This window comes from Camelus dromedarius, chromosome 30 (assembly GCF_036321535.1).
Source record: "Camelus dromedarius isolate mCamDro1 chromosome 30, mCamDro1.pat, whole genome shotgun sequence".
NCBI lineage: Eukaryota > Metazoa > Chordata > Mammalia > Artiodactyla > Camelidae > Camelus > Camelus dromedarius.
In genome coordinates this window covers 22,292,160-22,312,179 of record NC_087465.1, presented here as the reverse complement: position 1 = coordinate 22,312,179, position 20,020 = coordinate 22,292,160, and the positions used below count along the sequence as shown (strand labels likewise).

Genomic DNA, 20,020 nt, shown 5'->3' with positions numbered 1-20,020 from the left:
TATGATACAAAATATTGTAAATGTTGTAGGTATTACTAGCCCTGGACATCAAATATAAAAAGATGATGTGACAAAGAAATTCATATTTATTTACAGGTATAATGATTCATGTGTTGATAACGAAGCAGCAGCGATATGATTGCTTCCTGGTCGCTGGCGCGATCTAGTGCCGCCCGGTGTGACTGTTTCATGGTAGCCTAGCCTAACGCTAATGGATGAATTATTATAAAATTTTACTGGCATGCAGTATATTATAACCATATTTATAAAACAGTTTTGGAAACATTGTTACTTAAAAAAAAAGCTCTTATCTGTGATGATTGGCTGATACGCATTCAATCCAATCATGAGAGAGAGAGGCATACAGTAGGGAATGTAATTCTTTGAAAGTAAAATTATAAAACATTAATAAAACTAACATGTTATTCATATTATATGAAATATCACTCGCCTTATGCCTCTGTAAGCATAGGCTATCCACTTCAAGTCTTACACATGATGTTTCAGATTCAGTACTTGGGTGATGATAATGATAATGACACAAAAAATTCCTATACAGTTCTTGCCATACAGTTATATTTCCACATGAACACACTCACACATGTATGCAACAGATACGTGCAGTAACTGCATGGCAGGATGATTATTTACTATTCGTTAAGTGGAGGCGGATCATCATAAAGGTCTTCATCGTTGTCGTCTTCATGTTGAGTAGGCTGAGGAGGAGGAGCGTGAGGAAGGGTTGGTCTTGCTGTCTCAGGTGCGGCAGAGGCAGAAGAGGTGGAGGAGCTGGAAGTGGAGGGAGGAGAGGCAGGCACACCCGATATAAATGTATAGGAATATATCATAATTCCTGAGTTCTTTGCTTTTTCATTAAAAAAAAAGTTTCTATATGGTACCAATCTTTTTTTTTTAACTGTCTGCTTTAGTTTTCAGTGTCTGTATCATAGAAGGGCCCATGTCATTAAAAAAAAGGCAAAAGAAGTCTTGAATAATCTAAACTTCTCTTTCAGACTATCTAATGTCACATTTTTATTTCTGGCACTGCTTCTTCTACGTCTTCTTCTGCACTGGGTCAGAAGCACTTACCTCCATCAAGTTATCTTCTGTTTATTCCTCTGCTGTGGTGTCTATTAGCTCTTGAATTTCTCCAAGATCTGTGTCTTGAAACACTTCACCCTCCCGGCTTTTTTTTTTTTTTTTTTGCCCTATCTACAATCTCTGTCAGGATTTCCTTCATTGGGTCTATTATAAATCCTATGAAGTCACACACAACATCTGGACACAGTTTTCTCAGCAGGAATTTATTGTTTTGGGCTTGATGGCTTTCAGTTTTTTCTGTAACAATGATGGTATCTTCAGTAGTGTAAGCCTTCCAGAACTTTACGAAGTTTTATCAAGGTTCTCTCCAATAGGGTTGACAGTCCTTTGTAATAAGCCTTAAAGTTCCTTTTGACCTGCTGATCTAAGGGCTGAACTAGGGACATTGTGTTTGGGAGCCATTAGATCAATTTGATGACTTTGGTGTTAAACTCTTGGGGTTCTGTGTGGCCAGGGGCATTGTCCAGTATCAAAAGAACCTTATTGCAGTTTATTTTTTAAATTAATTTTTGCCCATTTTTTGGGGGGGAGATAATTAGGTTTATTTATTTATTTTGAATGAAGGTCCTGGGGATTAAACCCAGGACGTTGTGCTAGTTAAGCATGTGCTCTACCACTGAGCTATATCCTCCCCCTCAAAAGAACTTTAAAAGGCAGTCACTTGTTGGCAAAGTACTTCCTGACTTCAGGGACAAAGCATGGATGGAACCAAGCCAGAAAAAGTGTTTCATTGTCCAGGCTTTCTTGCTGTACAACCAAAAAACTGGCAGTTAGTTTTCTTTTCCGTCTAAGGCTCAGAAGTTAGCAGCTTTTTAGATAAGAGCAGTCCTGAACATAAACTCAATTGCATTTGCACAAAACAGTAAAGTTGGCCTATCCCTTCCTGCCTTAAATCCTAGGGCTCACTTCACTTCCTTACAAATAAATGTCCTTTGCAGCATTTTTTTTCCAGAATAGGGTACTTTCATCTGTATTAAAAATCTGGTCAGGCAGATAATCTTTCTCCTTAATAATTTTCTTCATAGCATCTGGGAACTCATCTTCTGCCTCTTGGTCAGCAGAAGTTGCTTCTACTGTCTTATTAACATTTTTAAACCAAACCTCTTTCTAAAATTATCAAACCATCTTTTGCTGGCATTAAATTCTCCACCTTTAGGTTCTTCACCATCCTTTTGCTTTCAGTTGTCATACACTGACTTCACTTTTTCTCGAATGCTATTACAGTCCCTAGGCATGACCTTCTTACGGCAATCCAGCACCCACATCAAAGCTGCAGTTTCAAAACGAGATCAAAGGTAGTTTGCAAAGAGTGCAAGATTTTTAAACCTGCTGGCATAGCTGCAGCAACGGCTTCACTTTTTTTTCTTCACTTTTTATATATTTATTTTTACAGTGGTCCCCATGCTGGACTCATTTATCTTGAAGCAGTGGTTAACCTCAACAGCAGTTCTCCATCTATGGTGCACATCAAGCAATTCAACGTTTTCTTGTCATGTCATGGCTTTTCTCTGCTTCTTAGGAGCACTTCCAGCATCAAGTGGCACTTCTTATAAGTACCATGTGTTACTCAAGGTTTACGGAAATGTGCTAAACATGATGAAGAACACACGGGAACCAGGAGAAAGCACTTTTGACTGTGATAAGAAATTTACTGGAAAGACCAAATGTTCAAGTGGAGGTGATTAGTATCACATGACAGTTTAAGCAGACATTTGCAGACTGCAGTTCACCATCATAGTAACAGGAGGTGGCTATAAAATTATTACAGAAGTACAGTAAGTACTACAGTTAATTTTATGCAATTTTGATTGAATACTGCATCTTTATATTTCCCTCCACTGTGAATAGCACCAAGTAAGGGTTTGTGTGTGTTAACTTTTAATAAATTCTAATTTTTATATAGATCTGTGTTTATTTTATGTCAGTAAATGATAAAATAGAGTCTACATATTTTTATACATTGCTAAAATGACTTTTTCTTATTTTTTTCAATATTTCTAGGCTATAAATACCATCTGCAAGTTTTTGTAAATTGCTTGCAAATCTCCAAAATATTTTCCAATATATTTATGAAAAAATATTCACATATAAGTGGACCCACACAATTCAAACCCATGCTGTTCAAAGGTCAGCTCTCTATATAAACTCATATAAATATATGTTTAAAGTCTTGAAGAAAATAGAGAAAAATAATTGTTTGCTTACTTCCAAAGTGGAAATTAAGATTTAAAGATAAATTTTTACTACTTCTAGATATGCTATTTATTTTTACTATTTAGGTAGTATATTGTTGATTTTTCCCACAATAACAACATTAAAAGTAATTTTTGCTATTGAAAAATACAAGAAAGGAAGATTTAAAGGGCAAAAAATTATTTTGCCCTTGAAGACTTAACAATTAGTAAAAAAAAAAAAAAAAAAAACCTTATCTTGTGCTATAAAATTCTAAATTACAAAGCACTGTAAAAAACAAATATGTAAGCTGTCATGAGACAGAGCAGCTGATTCTAAGCTGAGCATGGACATTTCAGTGAGAGAAGGCAACATCCCAGGTCTAACAGAAGTTTGCTAAATGATTTAAGGAAAACTCTATAGTCATAGAAAATTAACGATATGGTGTTTGAGGAAAGTTAATTGATATGATTGCACAGAATATCATGTCATACTATCAATAAAAACTCACAAAAGATTGAAGAAGGTTGTTCTATCTCATAACTTCAAGGCCCTAATGAAGGAATGAGACTGGGGAAAACACGCCTAAGCTCACCTCAATGTGTCCTCACTCATAACCTTTCTTTACTAGACTGTGGGGTTTTATCTGCCTTTCATTAACCTCTATGAACTCCTAAAATGTATGGAAAATACTCTGTTTGCAGGTCTGTATAACCTCTCTCCCTTGCCTCTGGAGGGAATGATCACTAGCGGGCATAAGATGCTCAAGGGGTTAAATTGACACACACACACACAAAAGTCTTGCACCATTACTTTATACAAAGCAATTCATTCCTCCTGCTATGCTCATTACTTTGTAAATCTTGATTATAGCATTTTTTACATGTTCTTTGGCACATATTAGGACATCAATAAATGCTTTTAAATGAATGAAAAATTCAGTATATTGTATTTACATATAACACACTTTAAAACATTATGCCTCTCCCTTTTCTCTAGAACTATTCCAAAAGCCATAGAATTGCCACTATGTATATATATATAATTGACAAAGAATTCCTTGCCAACACGACAAGCATACAAACCACTAGGTGCTGTATCTGCACAATGTTAATTTCAGCTCATTTATAACTATTTATTATCATGTTCAATCATTATCTAGAAAGAGTCTATAGTCATACATGCCAGGTGTAAATAATATATTTAATTTTATACCATCATATTCTCAGTGAGAAATTATTAAGCAAAGTACTCTGAGCTGTCAATGTATGTTTAGAAAGCAAAGTGGGAACAAAGTATTAAAACAAAATCATTTTACTTTAGTTCATTTAATTGATTTGGTGATTTAGTGTCTTTACTTAAAAGGAAATAAATTATATCTCACCTTGATTTGCTTCATCATGGCAGTAATGAAAATAATAGAAGTATTTCTTTAGCCCTACTAAAAATTGATGGTTTTTTTTATTAAGTCAGCAGAGAAAGAGCAAAACAAATTTTTAAGTCAAGACAGCTTAATCAAATGAATAAACAGTTTAATTATCTAAAATCAAAACTAAATGTTTTCATTTAAAAAGGTAAATATCTAAGAATTTATGTCCCATTTTGATATATAGGTAGCCATCTTGTAACCAGAAAAGCAAAACACTTAAATCTTAAAACATATCATCTATGAAGAAGGGTAGGTTTCTATCATCACAGCCTTGGATATACAGACAAAAGCAGATGAATAGAAATAATTGCTCTAGACTTTCTTCTCAACCACAGAGAAGCAGGAGAAAATAAAAGAAAGACTGCTAATGGTAAATGCAACAAATTTTTTAAAAATAGTAAATGTCAGGACAAGATTTTTTTTTCTGGGTTTCAAATTTCTGAATTCAAATTTCATGATGAATTTCTTAATATACATATACAGAGTTGCACCATCCTACCACTTTTTACTCCCCAGCTCGTAGATCTATCTCTTCATCTTAACAGCCACTAGGTTTAGAGTTGGGAACAATTATCTTGGCATTTATCAGTGTTTTGCGTTACATTGTTAGGCATCTTCTTATTTTATATCACTAAACTAAAATGTAACTATATAAGGCAGTTCTGATTTTTAGTCAATAGTCCCTAATATAGTAGCATATTCATAACAAACTTAGTATGTATGATTATTATGTCCAATAGAGAGATGACAAAATTTGATCATGCTCGCAAGATTAAACATATAGTTTATAATTTTATATGATTATTATTGCTGCTGTGATTATTTTAATTATTTTTTTATTATATTTTTAATCTAGGAGTTGTTGATTAGATCTTCTCCATCCAGTTGGTCATTTATTTAACTATATTACATAATGGGCTATAAGAAAACTAGAAGATAATGTATTTCATTCACTATCCCCTGAGTAGTCAATGTCCCATACCACCTTCTCACTTGCATTTACAATTGCTTCACTGCATTTTGGTTATCTTTCTCCTTCCATCAGTATGCCCACACCTGTTGTCTCTGGGGCCTGGAAAAAGTCACACTTATTGTATGGCACTTGTATGACCATGCCAGCCTACATGGTGGCTTTTCTCTCCTCCTTCCAAAGTGTGGGACTTATGATTTCCACACTCATCTTGGCACTTACCATTTAGTTGATTACATCTTGTATATCGATCCCTTATTAGTTCTAAACTTCCTGTTACTTAGGTGAAACTGACTTTTCCTGTAATTCAGATTCACCTTCCAATGAATCTCAGAATCTCCAGGGAATAAAACAATGATTTATATGTCTTTGAAATTCTCAAAGCCTAGTTCTGATTACACGCTAGATGCTTTCTAAAAATTTGAATTCACAGTAGATAAAATATAATTATGAATAGCAATTTAGTGCATATGTCTACTTGCAAACCCCCGTCTTTGTTATTTTAGGAAAGAATCAAGACTACTTGATCATACCTTACCTAATTAACAGCAGAGATGAACTGTTTCAGGAAATAGAAGATTACCAGAAGAGCAAGAAAACTTGGCTAAATCACAGTGTGAACTATGCTTTAGTCTTGTCAGTAAAAATAGTTATCCCACTTTCTCCTAAACAATTAACGGCTGCCAGTCCACTACTGGAATCTTCTCTTGGTAACCATCTAGTGTCTGCAGAGTTGACAAGACATACATAAGCTTTTAATTCCATCCCCAATATCACTCTACTCCCAATCTTCTAGAATCCAGTTAATGTCATCCCTATCTTTTCAATTCCTCTGCCCAAGAACTTAGTCATTTTACAGCTTTGGCATCAGAAAACCCCTGTAGATAGACCTTCAAAATATGAAGTTGAGCCATTTGAAATGATCACATTGTTGATTTTTAAAAAACAGTTAAAAGGGAGTAATATCATATGGTTTACCCATAATCTGTTCAGAATCAAACCACTTCTCATCACCTTCACTGTTACCATTCTAGTCCAGGCCATCATCATCTCTTTAAAAAAGAAAGAAAGAAAGGAAAACAACAACAAAAACCTAAGACCTTTATTGAGATATAATTTACATACCACACAACTAATCCACTTGAAAGAAAACAGTTCAATGACTTTTACTATATGCACAGAGTTCTGCAACCATACCATAATCTAATTTAGAACCTTTTGTTTTTTATCACCCCTAAAAAAAATTTACATCTTTTGGTACTCACTCTTCATCCCTCCCCATTTTCTCTCCCAGTCCTAACAACTGCTCAGCTACTTTCTATTTCTATAGATTTGTGTATTCTGAACATCTCATATAAACAGGATTATATAATATGTGGGCTTTTGCACCTAGCTTCTTTTACTAAGCACAGTGTTTTCGAGGTTCATCCATGTTGTAGCATGTATCGGTACTTCCCGCCTTTCTATTGATGAATATTCCATTGGATGGATATACCACACTTTGTTTATCCATTCATCAGTTGATGGACATTTGGGTTGTTTTCATGCTTTGGCTATTATGAATAATGCCATTACAAACACTCTGGAGTGAAATTGCTTGGTCATATAGTAGATATATGTTTAATTTTGTGAGGAACTGCTAAGCTGCTTTCCAAAGTGGTTGCACCATTTTATATTCCCATCAGTTGCATATGAGAGTTCTCATTTCTTTATCTCCTTGACAACATGTACTGTCTGTGTTTTTAAAATTTTGCTACCCTAGCAGGACAGAAGTGTTTTCTCACTGCAGTTTTGATTTTCATTTTCCTAATCATTAATTATGTGCAGCATCACTTTACATACTTATTGGCCATTTGTATATCTTTGGAGAAATATCTTTCAGACTATTCACTGATTTTTAATGGTGTTGTTGGCACTTTTTCAATATTCTGGGCAAAAATACCTTATCATAAAAATTATTTGCAGTATTTTCTCCCACTCTGTGAATTGGATTATCATTTGTTGAATAGTATAATTTTCAGCACAAATGCTTTTAACTTTTATGAAGTCAATTTTTTTTTCTTGCTTATGATTTTGGTATCATGGACTAAGAGGAGTTTGCCTAATCCAAGGTTACAAAGATTTACTCCCAAATTTTCTTCTAAGGGTTCTGTAACTTCAGCTATTACAATTAGTTCTATAATTCTCTATGACCTATTTTAATTTTTGTCTATAGTGTAAAGAAGGGGTCAAACTTCATTTTTGTGTGTAGATATCCAGATATTCCCACATCATTTTCAAAAATACTATTCTTTCCTATTGAATTATTTTGGCATCCTGTCAAAAATTAATTGACCACAATTATAAAGGTTTATTTCTAGACTCTCAATCCTATTCCACTGACATATATGTCTATCTTTATGCCACTACTACACGGCTTTGTAGTAAGTTTCAAAACTTGGAAGGGTTAAGTCTTTCAATTTGTTCTTATCAAGATTGTTTTGTCTATTCTGCATCTCTTGTGTTTCCATACAAATTTTAGGGTCAGATTGCCATTTTTTCAGAAAAGCAAGCTGGTATTTTTACAGGGATTTCACTAAACTTAGAGGTTAATTTAGAGAGTGTGCCATCATCGCCTTTTACGTGGACTTTCTAATATCTTCCCAACTGGTCTTTTCACTTCAGTCCTTGTCCCTCAAATCTGTTCTGCATATGGAAACAAAGCAATTCTTTAAAAACTCATCAGATTATATTTCTTCTCTGTTTATAAACCTCCAAAGCATTTATGCCTCACTGAGAATAAAAATCTAAGATCTTTACCATAATTTAATGGTCTCATATCAACAATTCTCCTGCTGCTATTCTGAATTCATCTGTTACAATTTTCCTCCGCTATCACTCATTTCAACTGCACTGAACTTATCATTAATCATTCCAAGCAGGCCCTCATCTCAGATTCTTTATATTTCCCATTAACTCTGCCCATATCCTTCCTCCTCCTGGCATTCTGCACTTTCCTAAGGTCTAGGTTATAATATCATGTAATTATGGGGGGTCCTTCTTGATCATTTTATCTAAAATAGCATTTCTTTATCTGTCTCTACCTTCTGATCTACTTTGTGTTTCTTCAGAGCACTTACTACTGCCTGACATTTATTATATACACACGTATTTTTTAGTGTTTATCTCCCCCAACAAATAAGTTTCATGTAAACAAGGATTTTGTTTTGTTCACTATTTTATCCTCAGTGCTTGGAAGGGCATCTACCACAAAGTAGGCACTTACTAAATGCCTGTTGAAAAATAAACAAAATATCTTAGAACTTTTCTAATGGCTAAGATGAAATACCCAGGATCAGCACGGTTCTGTTAGACAATGTTATCTGCAGATAATACACAGCTGAGACTTCTCTTTCTTACATTCAGCATTATTGTATTATTCAAACAGTGTGTCTACTTTAAAGGACATGCCAAATGATTTTGAAGGCTAACATAGTCTTAAGTGGATGAGTCTTCTTTGAATATGATTTCCAGCAAGTCGGAATTACTAAGATCTCATAATCACCACCAGTCCTGGCCAGCAATGAAATTTTTATCACCACATTCTAAAATCAAAGAACCACTGGCATCTCATAGCCAGTTTTCTAGACAAGAGAGCCTAAGAGCATTTAACTCCTCCCCAAGTCTATTTTTAACTTTGCATGACTTGGACCGTACCACTGGACAAGTCATTTGTCTTTTCTAACATTAGGTTATGTTTCTTTAAAACAAAGCAAATAAAACTTGCTGCTATTTATACTTTCTTATGCATTTGGCAATGTTGATAAAAGTGACATAATACTAAATACAGGTCAATTTTGCGCTTGGGAATTGCCACACACACACACGGAAAGAACTCTTGCACTATAAAGGTTTCAATGTGAGGAAAGAAGGATATATTAATATTCCAGTATGAAAAATACAGAATTATAAATGCATGGGAGACAGTATGGGAAAGAAGAAAAAAATCAGGAGTCAGGAAGACCTTAGTTTGAATGTTGGTTTTGTGTTTCCTAAGTAATAATGAAAAAGTTAAACTTAATGGAACTTCACTTTTTTTCTCTAAAAGGATAAAAGCAAACACTTTTAGAGTACCTAACATAGTGCCAGGCAAATTGTAGGTGCTAAATAAATGTAAGCTTCAACCCCTTTGATAAAGAAGGATTCTCAAGTGGGCCTGGCTCCAGGTATGAGATCATGGGTCTGATCTAAACGTAAAGTGAAACCAGCCTCTCTATAGAAGGCATGTGTGCTAGCTTCTGAAACGAGCTGTTGAGATTTCCATGATCACTTTTTAATTAGTTAGTATCTCCATAATAGAATTTCATCAAAAATGAATACTTTTTTTTTTTTACAAAATTGAATATTAAAATGAAAAATTAGGAAGCTTTTGAAGCGCTCATAAATTTGGGATCAAATCAGCTATTCAATATTTATCTTTTTGCCTTTTAAATATTCTTTATAGGTTTTTTTTTTTAAATTCGAAAAGTCAGATAAGTTTCTCACTCCACATCCTGTCATCACTCACATCCTTGTCAGCCTAGTGAGTGTCTCCACACTTTTGTGTGGACTCATATAAATATTTACATGTGATTTAAACTTTTTGTTTACACATATATATAATGTAAATTATATATAGTATATATATATATACACACACACTTATCTCCTGAAATTTATTTTGAAAATTTCTTAATCTCAGAACATAGAATGACTATAATTAATCATCCAAACCAAGAAAGGCTATGCTTTTAAAATTAACATTTGGACAACAGTTCTACTGAGACTGTCCTGGGAGAACGCGTGTGTGTGGTCATATCAGACCGGACTCATAGTGGGTAGTTTCATGGTGCTCTATAACGCAGTTATTCCATAATTTAGTCATTGTTATTAACTGACGTTCATTGAGGTTTCTTCTGGTTTTAGGCCACTTCAAAAAATAAACAAACATAAAAAAGCACTCTGATAAATATTCATTTTCTGGTAATTATTTTCCTGTAGGAGAGAATCCTAAAATTGCATGGCTGAGTCAGGAGGTTTACACTTTAATAGAAAAACACTAAACACGTCAAAGTGCATTCTAAAAAGTATCTCATGTTCCTTCCAATGACATATGAGAGCACACATTTCTCCACAAAGAAAATCCGTATTTCCATAGATTGATGTCTTAATCCCTTTACTGATTAGTTTGTATTTGCTTGTGGTAACATCACATTCTTTTGCTGAAAATATATTTTAAGTTATTAACTACTCTTCTAAATTTGGGATATTTATTTTTTCATATGAATGTAAAATCATTTAATCTCATTTACTAAATAGCAAGGTAGTCAGATATTCTTACAGAAATGTTAAAATGCTGAACGGATTGTATTTAAATTACATGAATATTTTAGAAAAGGTGACATTTTTTGAAATTAAACTTTGATATCAAATCATAAATGATGTCTTTATTTGCTTTACATTCTATTTGTATAGATTACTTCACAGAAACCCACATTCTGTTTTTGAATCATTCATTTTTATTTTATTTTTTTTCTTGTCATTTTCATTTCTAAATTGATAATTTTTGATTAGAAAAATCATTAAGTTTTGAGCTTATATTATTGACATTTGACCTTACTATTAAAATATTAGCATTAATTATTAAGATACATTGATCTTCTAGCTAGTAATTAAATAAGCTGTCTTATTTTTGTGTGTAATCATAGCAAGCAAATAAATTTATTTCCTTTTCCTACTGTTTCATGTTATTGTCTTACTGCATTACGTAAAATTCCCCAAAGAGTATTATGAATGATGCCAGACATTTTTGTCTTGATCTAGATTTAGTCTGCAGTAGCCTCAGTATCCCATCACTTAAGAAACTTTTCCAATCGGTCTCTAGTAATTCAACTTTATTACATATAACTATTTTTCTTGTATTTTCCTTTTACTCAGAATTTTTATTAGGCACTGCCTCCAGATTCTAGAAAGTACCTGTTTACTTTTGTTTCTATAATTCCGTTTTAGATTAGTGTCATGTATTTCAGAATTCCAACATCCAGAACTGTAAGATAACAAACTTTTTTGTGAAACCACTAAGTTTGCAGTAATTTGGTACAAAAGCAATAGGATTTTAGCAACTAGAAGTGGGATGTCACCACATTAAATGCCTAAAATATGAAAATAGAGAAGAGGAACTAGTAGAGAAGATTTTAAAAGATTGTTTTTACAGCTAACTCTACGTATCATCTAGAACTAATTTCTGTGCTTGCAAAAAGATAGAGATGGTATATTTTTATTTGCTTCCAAATTAGGTCAGTGGTTCTAGCAACTTCAAGGTTCTTTCTTTCTCTAGTTACTCTATCTTCAACTTCTTACATTTTCTTTTCTTTTTTTTCTTCTTTCCCCTGAGCTAACCAAATAATCATATTTGTGGGGGCAGACTTTCATATTTACTAAGGATTCAATGATACAAGCGAGTAGCAAGTACCAGAAAAACAGGGAGCGATCTGGGATATCTAAGATAGCCCTTCAGGTCATTACTTCATGCATTAGACATGCAGTCTTGAGCCCAGAGCACCAGAGGAGGTGTCCAATATAAGATATGTCAGCTATCCCACAGAGCAGGAAGCATTACAGTTATGATGTATTTTTAGTTTATTCCCAAATAGGTTATCTTTTTTGACATTTCCCACGAAATTCAACCTCACATATCCTGAGTTTGTTTACCATAAGCAATCCTAAGCAAAGACATTCTTCTAAGAGCATTCCAATGAGAGGAACTCTCTTCCTTCCCAGTACTGAGAGTTTATTTCCTAACAGCTCCAAAGAGACTAGACTGGGTCAAATGCCTGCTTTCTTTCCCTGAGATCATCACCTCAATAAAAAGAAATGTATGATAGGACAATTGTTTCACCTCCTTCCTCCTCACAGCTTCAAGAAACTCTTAAGTGGGTTTTGTTTTTCAGAAATGTCACTCTTCCGATACAATGTAGTCATAGCTGGATAAACACAATGGCATTTCAGGTAGAGAAATAGAAATCTTCATTCAAGTTGCTCTTTGTGACATAAACTTGTTTACAATTACCTCTAACAAGACAAAAGTAATTCCTGGCAGTTCTGATTCAGGTGAACTGAAGAATGGCATTTTTATTCTTTTATTCTAACATTACCATCTCTTGTATCTGACCCTTATGCAAACCCATTCAAAATACATTTATACAACTCTCAGCTGTTAAAGGCACGAAAGTGTACTAAAAGACCTCAAGTTTGTATGCCACAATGATTTTCCTACATTGCACACAATAACTGAATAGCTCCTCCTTTCAAAATATTGTCGCATCCCCCAGCCTAAGGAGATAATGTTATGCTTTTATCTGATTTCTTATCACTCATGAACAATGATTCAAAGTTTGCATTTCTCAAGCCTTAATACATTGTCATCTACATCATTAGGCTAAAACCTGAATGCATCTTTCGCTTCTTATTTTATACCTGTATATATAAACCAACACTCTCTAAAGAAAGATTCATTCATAAGCAGGAGGCTATAGAAAAGAGAAAACCTCAACTGGAAATAGGATAACTACAATGAACAGCAAAAGAATAAACATGAAAATATAAAAGAGGACTCAAAATCATAAATGTGGGAGAGGGGAGCAAGTAAGTGCAGATTTTTCAATTCTTTTTAGGATGTGTTTGAGTCAATATGATTACTAGTCTAAAGCAAGTAGATATAGTAATGGGTTAACATGCTTGAAAAACACGGTAACCACAAATCAATTCTGCCTCCACAACTTACAAACCCCTGTGTATTTGTGCAAGTGGCTTATGTTCTATAAGCCTTAGTTTCCTCTTATGTAAAATTGGTTTAATAAGCTTAACTCAAAGAATTGTCATTAGGATTAAATGAAATAATGCAAATAAAGCAAGTTAATTCAGTAAAATATATCAGTTAGCTATTTTAATTACTAATATGCAGATTTCTATTAAATTACCCAATTCTAAAATTCTATGACTATCCATGTCTAAACGTGTGTCTGAGACTTTTCTAAGCGCTTTCACTTGTGTCCACATAGTTCCAGAAAGTAATTAGTTTTATACCAAGTTTTCCTATTAAAACATTAGGATCTAAGGATTAGAGTAACTTCTTACAATCATAATTCATAGGAAATGATACAGCGTAAGTTAAACTACTGAATTTTTAACTGAAACACTCATGATCTTCTTACCACCTCCTTCTGTCTTCATCAAAGGAAAATATTAATGATGTGATGTAAAAGCTTCATAGAAAAGGAAATTTTTATAAGGTCATAGATGATCGATATGATTTTGATATAAAGTTAGGAGAGAAAAAGGCCTTTTAGCATTGAACAAAGAATTATAGTAATGAATGTGAGTGTCTGCTATGGGGGAAGAGATCTTAAGGGTTCAACTTGGTTGGATCACATCATATACTTTGAGATGGACAGAACACATAATTTAGATGAGTAATAAGTTGTACCATCCTCACCATTCTCAACTGGGAAGCCTAGACTTTATTAGAAACAAATGGGTTCTCAATTTGAAAACTACTGGGTTCAAAGTTAAGTAGTTTCTTAACTGCAATTTTTACAGCCTGTAATATTCTAAGTTGAAACAGCATGTGAAGATTCCCAAAATTATTGACCACAGTTCCCGTAGAAACCTTCCTTAAGCTGTCTTTAAACCTTTCCCTCACAACTAGAATGTGATCCTATACCTTACCATGACCTGCTGACTCTTACATCTTCTTACCACTGTCCACTTGCCCCACAGCCAAAGAAGTACCTCTAGGATTTCTCTAGTCTATCACTTCCAGTTATTTGTTATTTCCTCACTCATCTGAAATAGTCATCAAGTTTCCTGTTTTTGTACTTAATTGTGTATTGTCTCCCTCTTATCTCATCAGAATATGAACTGATGTGATGAGGTTTTTTTTTGTTTCAGGTGTCATTCCCCTAGCACCTGGAAGAATGCCTCAATAATGCAGGTGCTCAAAATTATTTCTTAACAGACCTAATGATAGGTGGATAAAGGGATGATGAGTGGATGAATCTGGACATCCTTTACTGAATGCTTATTTGCAAATATAGAAGGTGGCAAAAAAATGCCTTCCTCATCTTCCCTTGAACTATCCATTCTGATCAAGCTACATGCATTTATCTTCTGAACTGGATGCTGTAAAAGGATGTAGGCAACATCTCAGTCACCAAAGGCTTTGGCAAACTATCTAATTTTATTTTATTGTTCTTGCTTTATTCTGATTTTTCAACCCCCTTGCAAGATATTCACCCATTTTTCCACATCAATTTTAATCCCATTTCCTGATGTTGTGTTTCCCAGATAATCTTCTCTGGAGTCCTAATTCCTGTTCTCCAGTTAGGCACTCCTGATTCTTGCATCTGACCTCTTTGATTCACCAGCCGAGTACCTGCCACCTCCCTATTCACTTTCTAACCCAATCTGCTCTCAAGTCCCAGCAAAGCCTACATTCCCAGAGCACCTTAATTCTACATCTCTATAGAGGCCATTTGTTTGGATATTTGTTAACTTATCTTTAAATATTCTGTAATTTTTTTCAAATCTGTCTTATTTTACCAAGTCCAATAAACTACCAACACATAAACATTATTGTAAAGAATGAATGAGCCTATCAGAAAAGTCTAGCACAACTGCATAGAACAACATACAACATAGGAGCCCCGGGAGGTACAGAAATATTACATGTTAATATTTTATGTTAGGAGTCCTTTCCCTACATAATATCCTGAATTTTTAGCCAACATATAAATAAATAGTAAACTATTAAATTTTACAGAGACAGAGCAAATTCCTCCTCCAAGAAATCTATGTATCTTTTACCAACATCTTTCCAATAGATCCAAGGCTGAAAATAGATGGACGTAGAGTTATGAATGCATTTCCTACAAGCAAGTCAGGGAAGCATTTAGGAATTAGAACTAATTTCAGTTCACATTGAACTCCTAATAAATGGTAGCCACAAGCAATTTTGTGGAATTTTATACATGCTAAGACATTACAAATTAAAGAATGAAAGTTTTGTCTTACATGTTATAATGCATTTCATTTTTTTTCCTTTGAGACCTTGGATGGTTTCTAACCTGACATTTCAATCTAATAGCCCTAATTCAGTATCTATGCTATAGCATCCTAAGAAAAGAGGAGCTGTGTAATGCTTGCACTGAATATAAAGAATTGCTTATTATGAATCTCATGTCTTTGGAAAAGAAGACCATTGTGATCATCTTCAAGTAGATTTACCGATAACTCTGCAAATATTTCCTGATGAGTTTTCATCAAATTTTGGTGGATGTTTATCTGACATAATCTATTGAGGCTAATGTTGATTATTGATTTTTCTAACTTTTTGCTTTCTCTTTGTAAGGTACTAAGTTCTACTTAGTTTTCTGTGTGTTAATAGACACCAGACAGTACAGGGCATTTGCTATGTTCTAGAAATATGTAACTAAATTTTAAGCTGATTTTAAAATTATTTTGCTAGGGGATTTTTAAGTGCAGTGTTTTTTTTTAAAGAGGTGAATTTATGTTTCTGCCATCTCTTATATATATGAAGTTCTTATAACAAAAAATATCCAAAAATACTTATAAATCTTATGCTAAAACTTAACATATGCCTTCTTTATACACATATATTTTCTTATTCCTAAATGTGCCTTGCACTTCATCTTGAGTAGATTTCTAAACATTAAGAATAAAAGAATGATCATGAAAAGCATATTCATTTCATGTCCTAGTTTGGAAACTTTTACTTTTCTAAGAAATTCCCAGAAAATCTTGCCTTTTTGCCAGTTGTTTGACTCAGGGTAGAAGCTTTCTAGTTGCTATAACAAACAAACCAAAATCTTGGCTGCTTAATTCAACATATGTTCGTCACTTGCACAGAGTCTAATACAGATGCTCCTGGCTGAGTTATTCGTATGGGCAGTCCCATCCCAGGGCCCAAGTTCCCACCGTCATGTGGTTCTGCTGTCTTGAAGCACTGCACTTCCAGACAGTGAGTGAGATCATGAAATATGACATCTTTCATGGCCAGGCTATAACAGTTTCCCTGTACTTTATTAACTGGAGCCAGTTACATGGCTCCGACCTAACAGCAAAAGAGACTGAGGAATTTAATTTTCCTCTGTGCTTAGAAAGAGAGAAGAGAGAAGACGAGCCTCTAGTCCTTCTCTGACACGCAGGCACACTGGTCTAGAAGGTGGTAGAGGTAGTCAATATTGACAATGGGAGCAAAAGTCCTCAGTGATAGTTTCTTTCACTTAAATTGTCCTATTAGGGTCTCGGGTTAAGGAATCAGATTTTAAAATGTAGTATTCTTATTATTTGTGCATAACTCTGTAAATAGAAATGATTTTATCTAATTACTCACAAGACACATTTTGCTCAGTTAAATGCTTTTGTAAAAAATGGAATGATAGTCAACATTTAGCAATCAGGCAAGAATTATATCAGAAATATTCTTCAGAAACAGTGTGGCACATTACAAGACAGATGAAGTGCAGAGTAAATATTCATTTTACTGTGTTTCAGTGGCTATAATGCATGTTGTCTGTAACTATCATGTACATATTGATGGGGCGCAGTACGGCCTACATTTTGATTTTCTTTTTCATGAATTATCTGTAAGGGATCAGTATTGTGCAGGGGATTAGTCTTGCGGGTAAATAGCCAGAAGGTAAAAATACTTAACTACGAAAGCATGTTTGGAATTATCAGAAGCTGTACCACTGAATTAATCAGATACAAACTATTTTAGTTTCCAATAATTAACCAACATTTTTGTAATATAAATATTCAAACTTATCAGGAATACAATGCAGTTATAAGTTTATAAAATAAATTTGTGTACATATAGATTTGGAGTCTTTCTAAAAATATTGAAACGTAAGTTTTACAGAGAAACTTGGCCTGAAGTTTTATGTGAGCTAATTCTAAAACCATGTCTAAGAAATATAAGATTTTCATCAATCTTTAAGTTGGTTTGAACTTGATAACTGATTAGTATTGTAACTTCTGCTAAATCAGCGAGACACACTGGCATGGCTCGGTAATTTTCTATTAGCCAAAAAACTATAATAATTTCCTTCCATTTATAGAAAATTACAATTATGAAGCATGCAAAATATATTCTAAGTGAAGATACTGCATTACCTAAAATTTTATATGACTTGTCAAAATTTGCTGAAAATAAATTCATGATTAAGGCATCATATAATTAATCAAAACTATGAAAGTTAAGGACTAAAACTGAACTAATTATTATCAGAATGCTTCATGTCCAGGTAAGCAAGAGCTGCAGCATGAACTCCATTTGTGATAACGTGTGAAAGCCAAGATTCTACCCGGCGGCATTTCAAATTGTATTATTTGTATTCAGGGTCACATATCTATTTTAGTATCACCTATGTTGTTGGTGGCTTCACCTAAATATATTGAACTAATGCTTCTATAATTCTGTGTCAGTAGAAGTAGTACTGGCCATCAATCATCGTCTTCAGAAAAGTCTCGTTTCCAACAATGCTAACAATTTTCTTGAGAGAAAAATACCAGCCAATGTTTAAGCCCATTAATTAAGAACATATGCAAACCCTGCCTTTCTTTACTGTTGAAATAATTCATCTATCTACTCCTATATCAGATACTTGATGGCATTTATGTATTTTTAAAACTTAAAATCTATAGAAAGAATCCAAGATAAATATATGACCATAACTAAAAATTGGTTAAAGTAGCAGAAATGAAAAAATAAGGAGGGTAAGGAAGAAATAATAATGAGTTTATCTAGGTAAAGGAAGCTATCACAATTAAAGGCAAAGGTAACATTATGCTTTCTAGCAATCTAGGAAAAGTGGAAATTATAATGAATTTTACTGCCTGTTAAAAGGAAGCATGCCATTTCACACAAAGAGAGAAATTTGTTCTGGAAACCTAATGAAAAATTAACATATGTGAATTGATTGACCTTAAATCATTAAAAAAAATTTCTATGAAATAGTTTAAGAATTTTAATAATGGGATATATTATTTATATGTAAGTGCATAAGAGAATGAAGGAGACCATATATTGGTGGACAAAAAAGGTATCATGTAACCAAGAGCTATTGTTAGATTGACTGATATTCAGTGTCATCAGTGTTTATAAAATCATAGGTTCTTTCCCACCTATCATAATATTAAGAAAAAAAAATCCACTTGGGGGCACCATCAAGAGGAATCCTAAACCAGAAAACTAACCCAGATTTATGAAAGTGTTTGAAAATCAGTGGGTTTATTAACAAATATTAAAAAGTATTTACTGCTTATCCAGGAAGGATGTAGGTGCTATGGGATATAAAAATGAACAATGGCATATTCCTTGCCCTAAAGAAATTTATAATTGAATTACCAAGATAAGACATAAACAATGATTGAACTGAAAACTGTAGAATAGCCATTCTATAAAAGCAACATGTAAAAACAGTAGAAGAGTGATATTCAGTGCAGCATTCTTTGTTACTTTAAATGAGTCAGCATGTCAAGCACTCAACGCGATCTAAAGTCACAAACACAACTTTACAAAGATGGAAAGATCTATTATATCCTGGCATTTACTGAGCATCCATTGATGCTCAGTAAACAAAACTGGAAATTGCTATCTTTTCAATTGAAAGTTTATTTCTATTGCCTGGGGAGACTTCCCAAAGAGGAAAAGAAATGGCCATGCCTGAGTACAAGGAATGTGAGCTGTCAATCAGTTAATCAAGAAAATGCCCCCTAAGCCAGGATACAAGGAAAAACAAAGAAGCAAGGCCATTTTTCCTCTCTTGGGTTGGCCCCCTCCAAGTTCTCGGGGGTGTACTATATGTTACTACCTTTTTACTTCTCTAATAAAATCTTCTGTTTGTATCATGCTTTTTGTCTTTCATTAAAAATTCATTTTTTTTTTTTGGGTGACTAAGAACGGAGGTAATTTTGATTCCCCTTCTCCCGGTAACATAACAGTTAAATACAAGATATTTATGTATTTACCAAAGAGGTCCTTATCTTCAATTATGGCCATCTCAACGCCGTTCCCAGTGACCACTGTGCATGTAAAAGGAACTTGAAGAAGAACGCTAATCTCACCAAAGGACTCCTTTTCCTGAAGTGTACCCATATAAACAAGTTTTTGAACTTTTTTCTGTAAGAGATACAGATCATTGCTGTTTAATGAAACCCCTTGCATATGATGGATAAATATGTTTACTATCAGAAAGTCACTGTTCACAAATGATTTTGGTATATGGTAGTTAAAATAATTTAGCAGT

General features: G+C 33.7%; 1 protein-coding gene across 1 annotated transcript in view; it reads right to left on the bottom strand.

Annotated features, from left to right (window-relative positions):
* Window positions 1–19,240: 19,240 nt before the first annotated feature.
* Window positions 19,241–20,020, bottom strand: part of CNBD1 (cyclic nucleotide binding domain containing 1) — a 210,920-nt gene continuing 210,140 nt past the window's right edge. The window contains exons 11-12 of the mRNA XM_064480798.1: window positions 19,743–19,893; window positions 19,241–19,266 (exon numbers count right to left, since the gene is read on the bottom strand). Of these exons, the coding sequence (XP_064336868.1) occupies window positions 19,241–19,266; window positions 19,743–19,893 (177 nt within the window). The remainder of the gene's footprint in view (window positions 19,267–19,742; window positions 19,894–20,020) is intronic.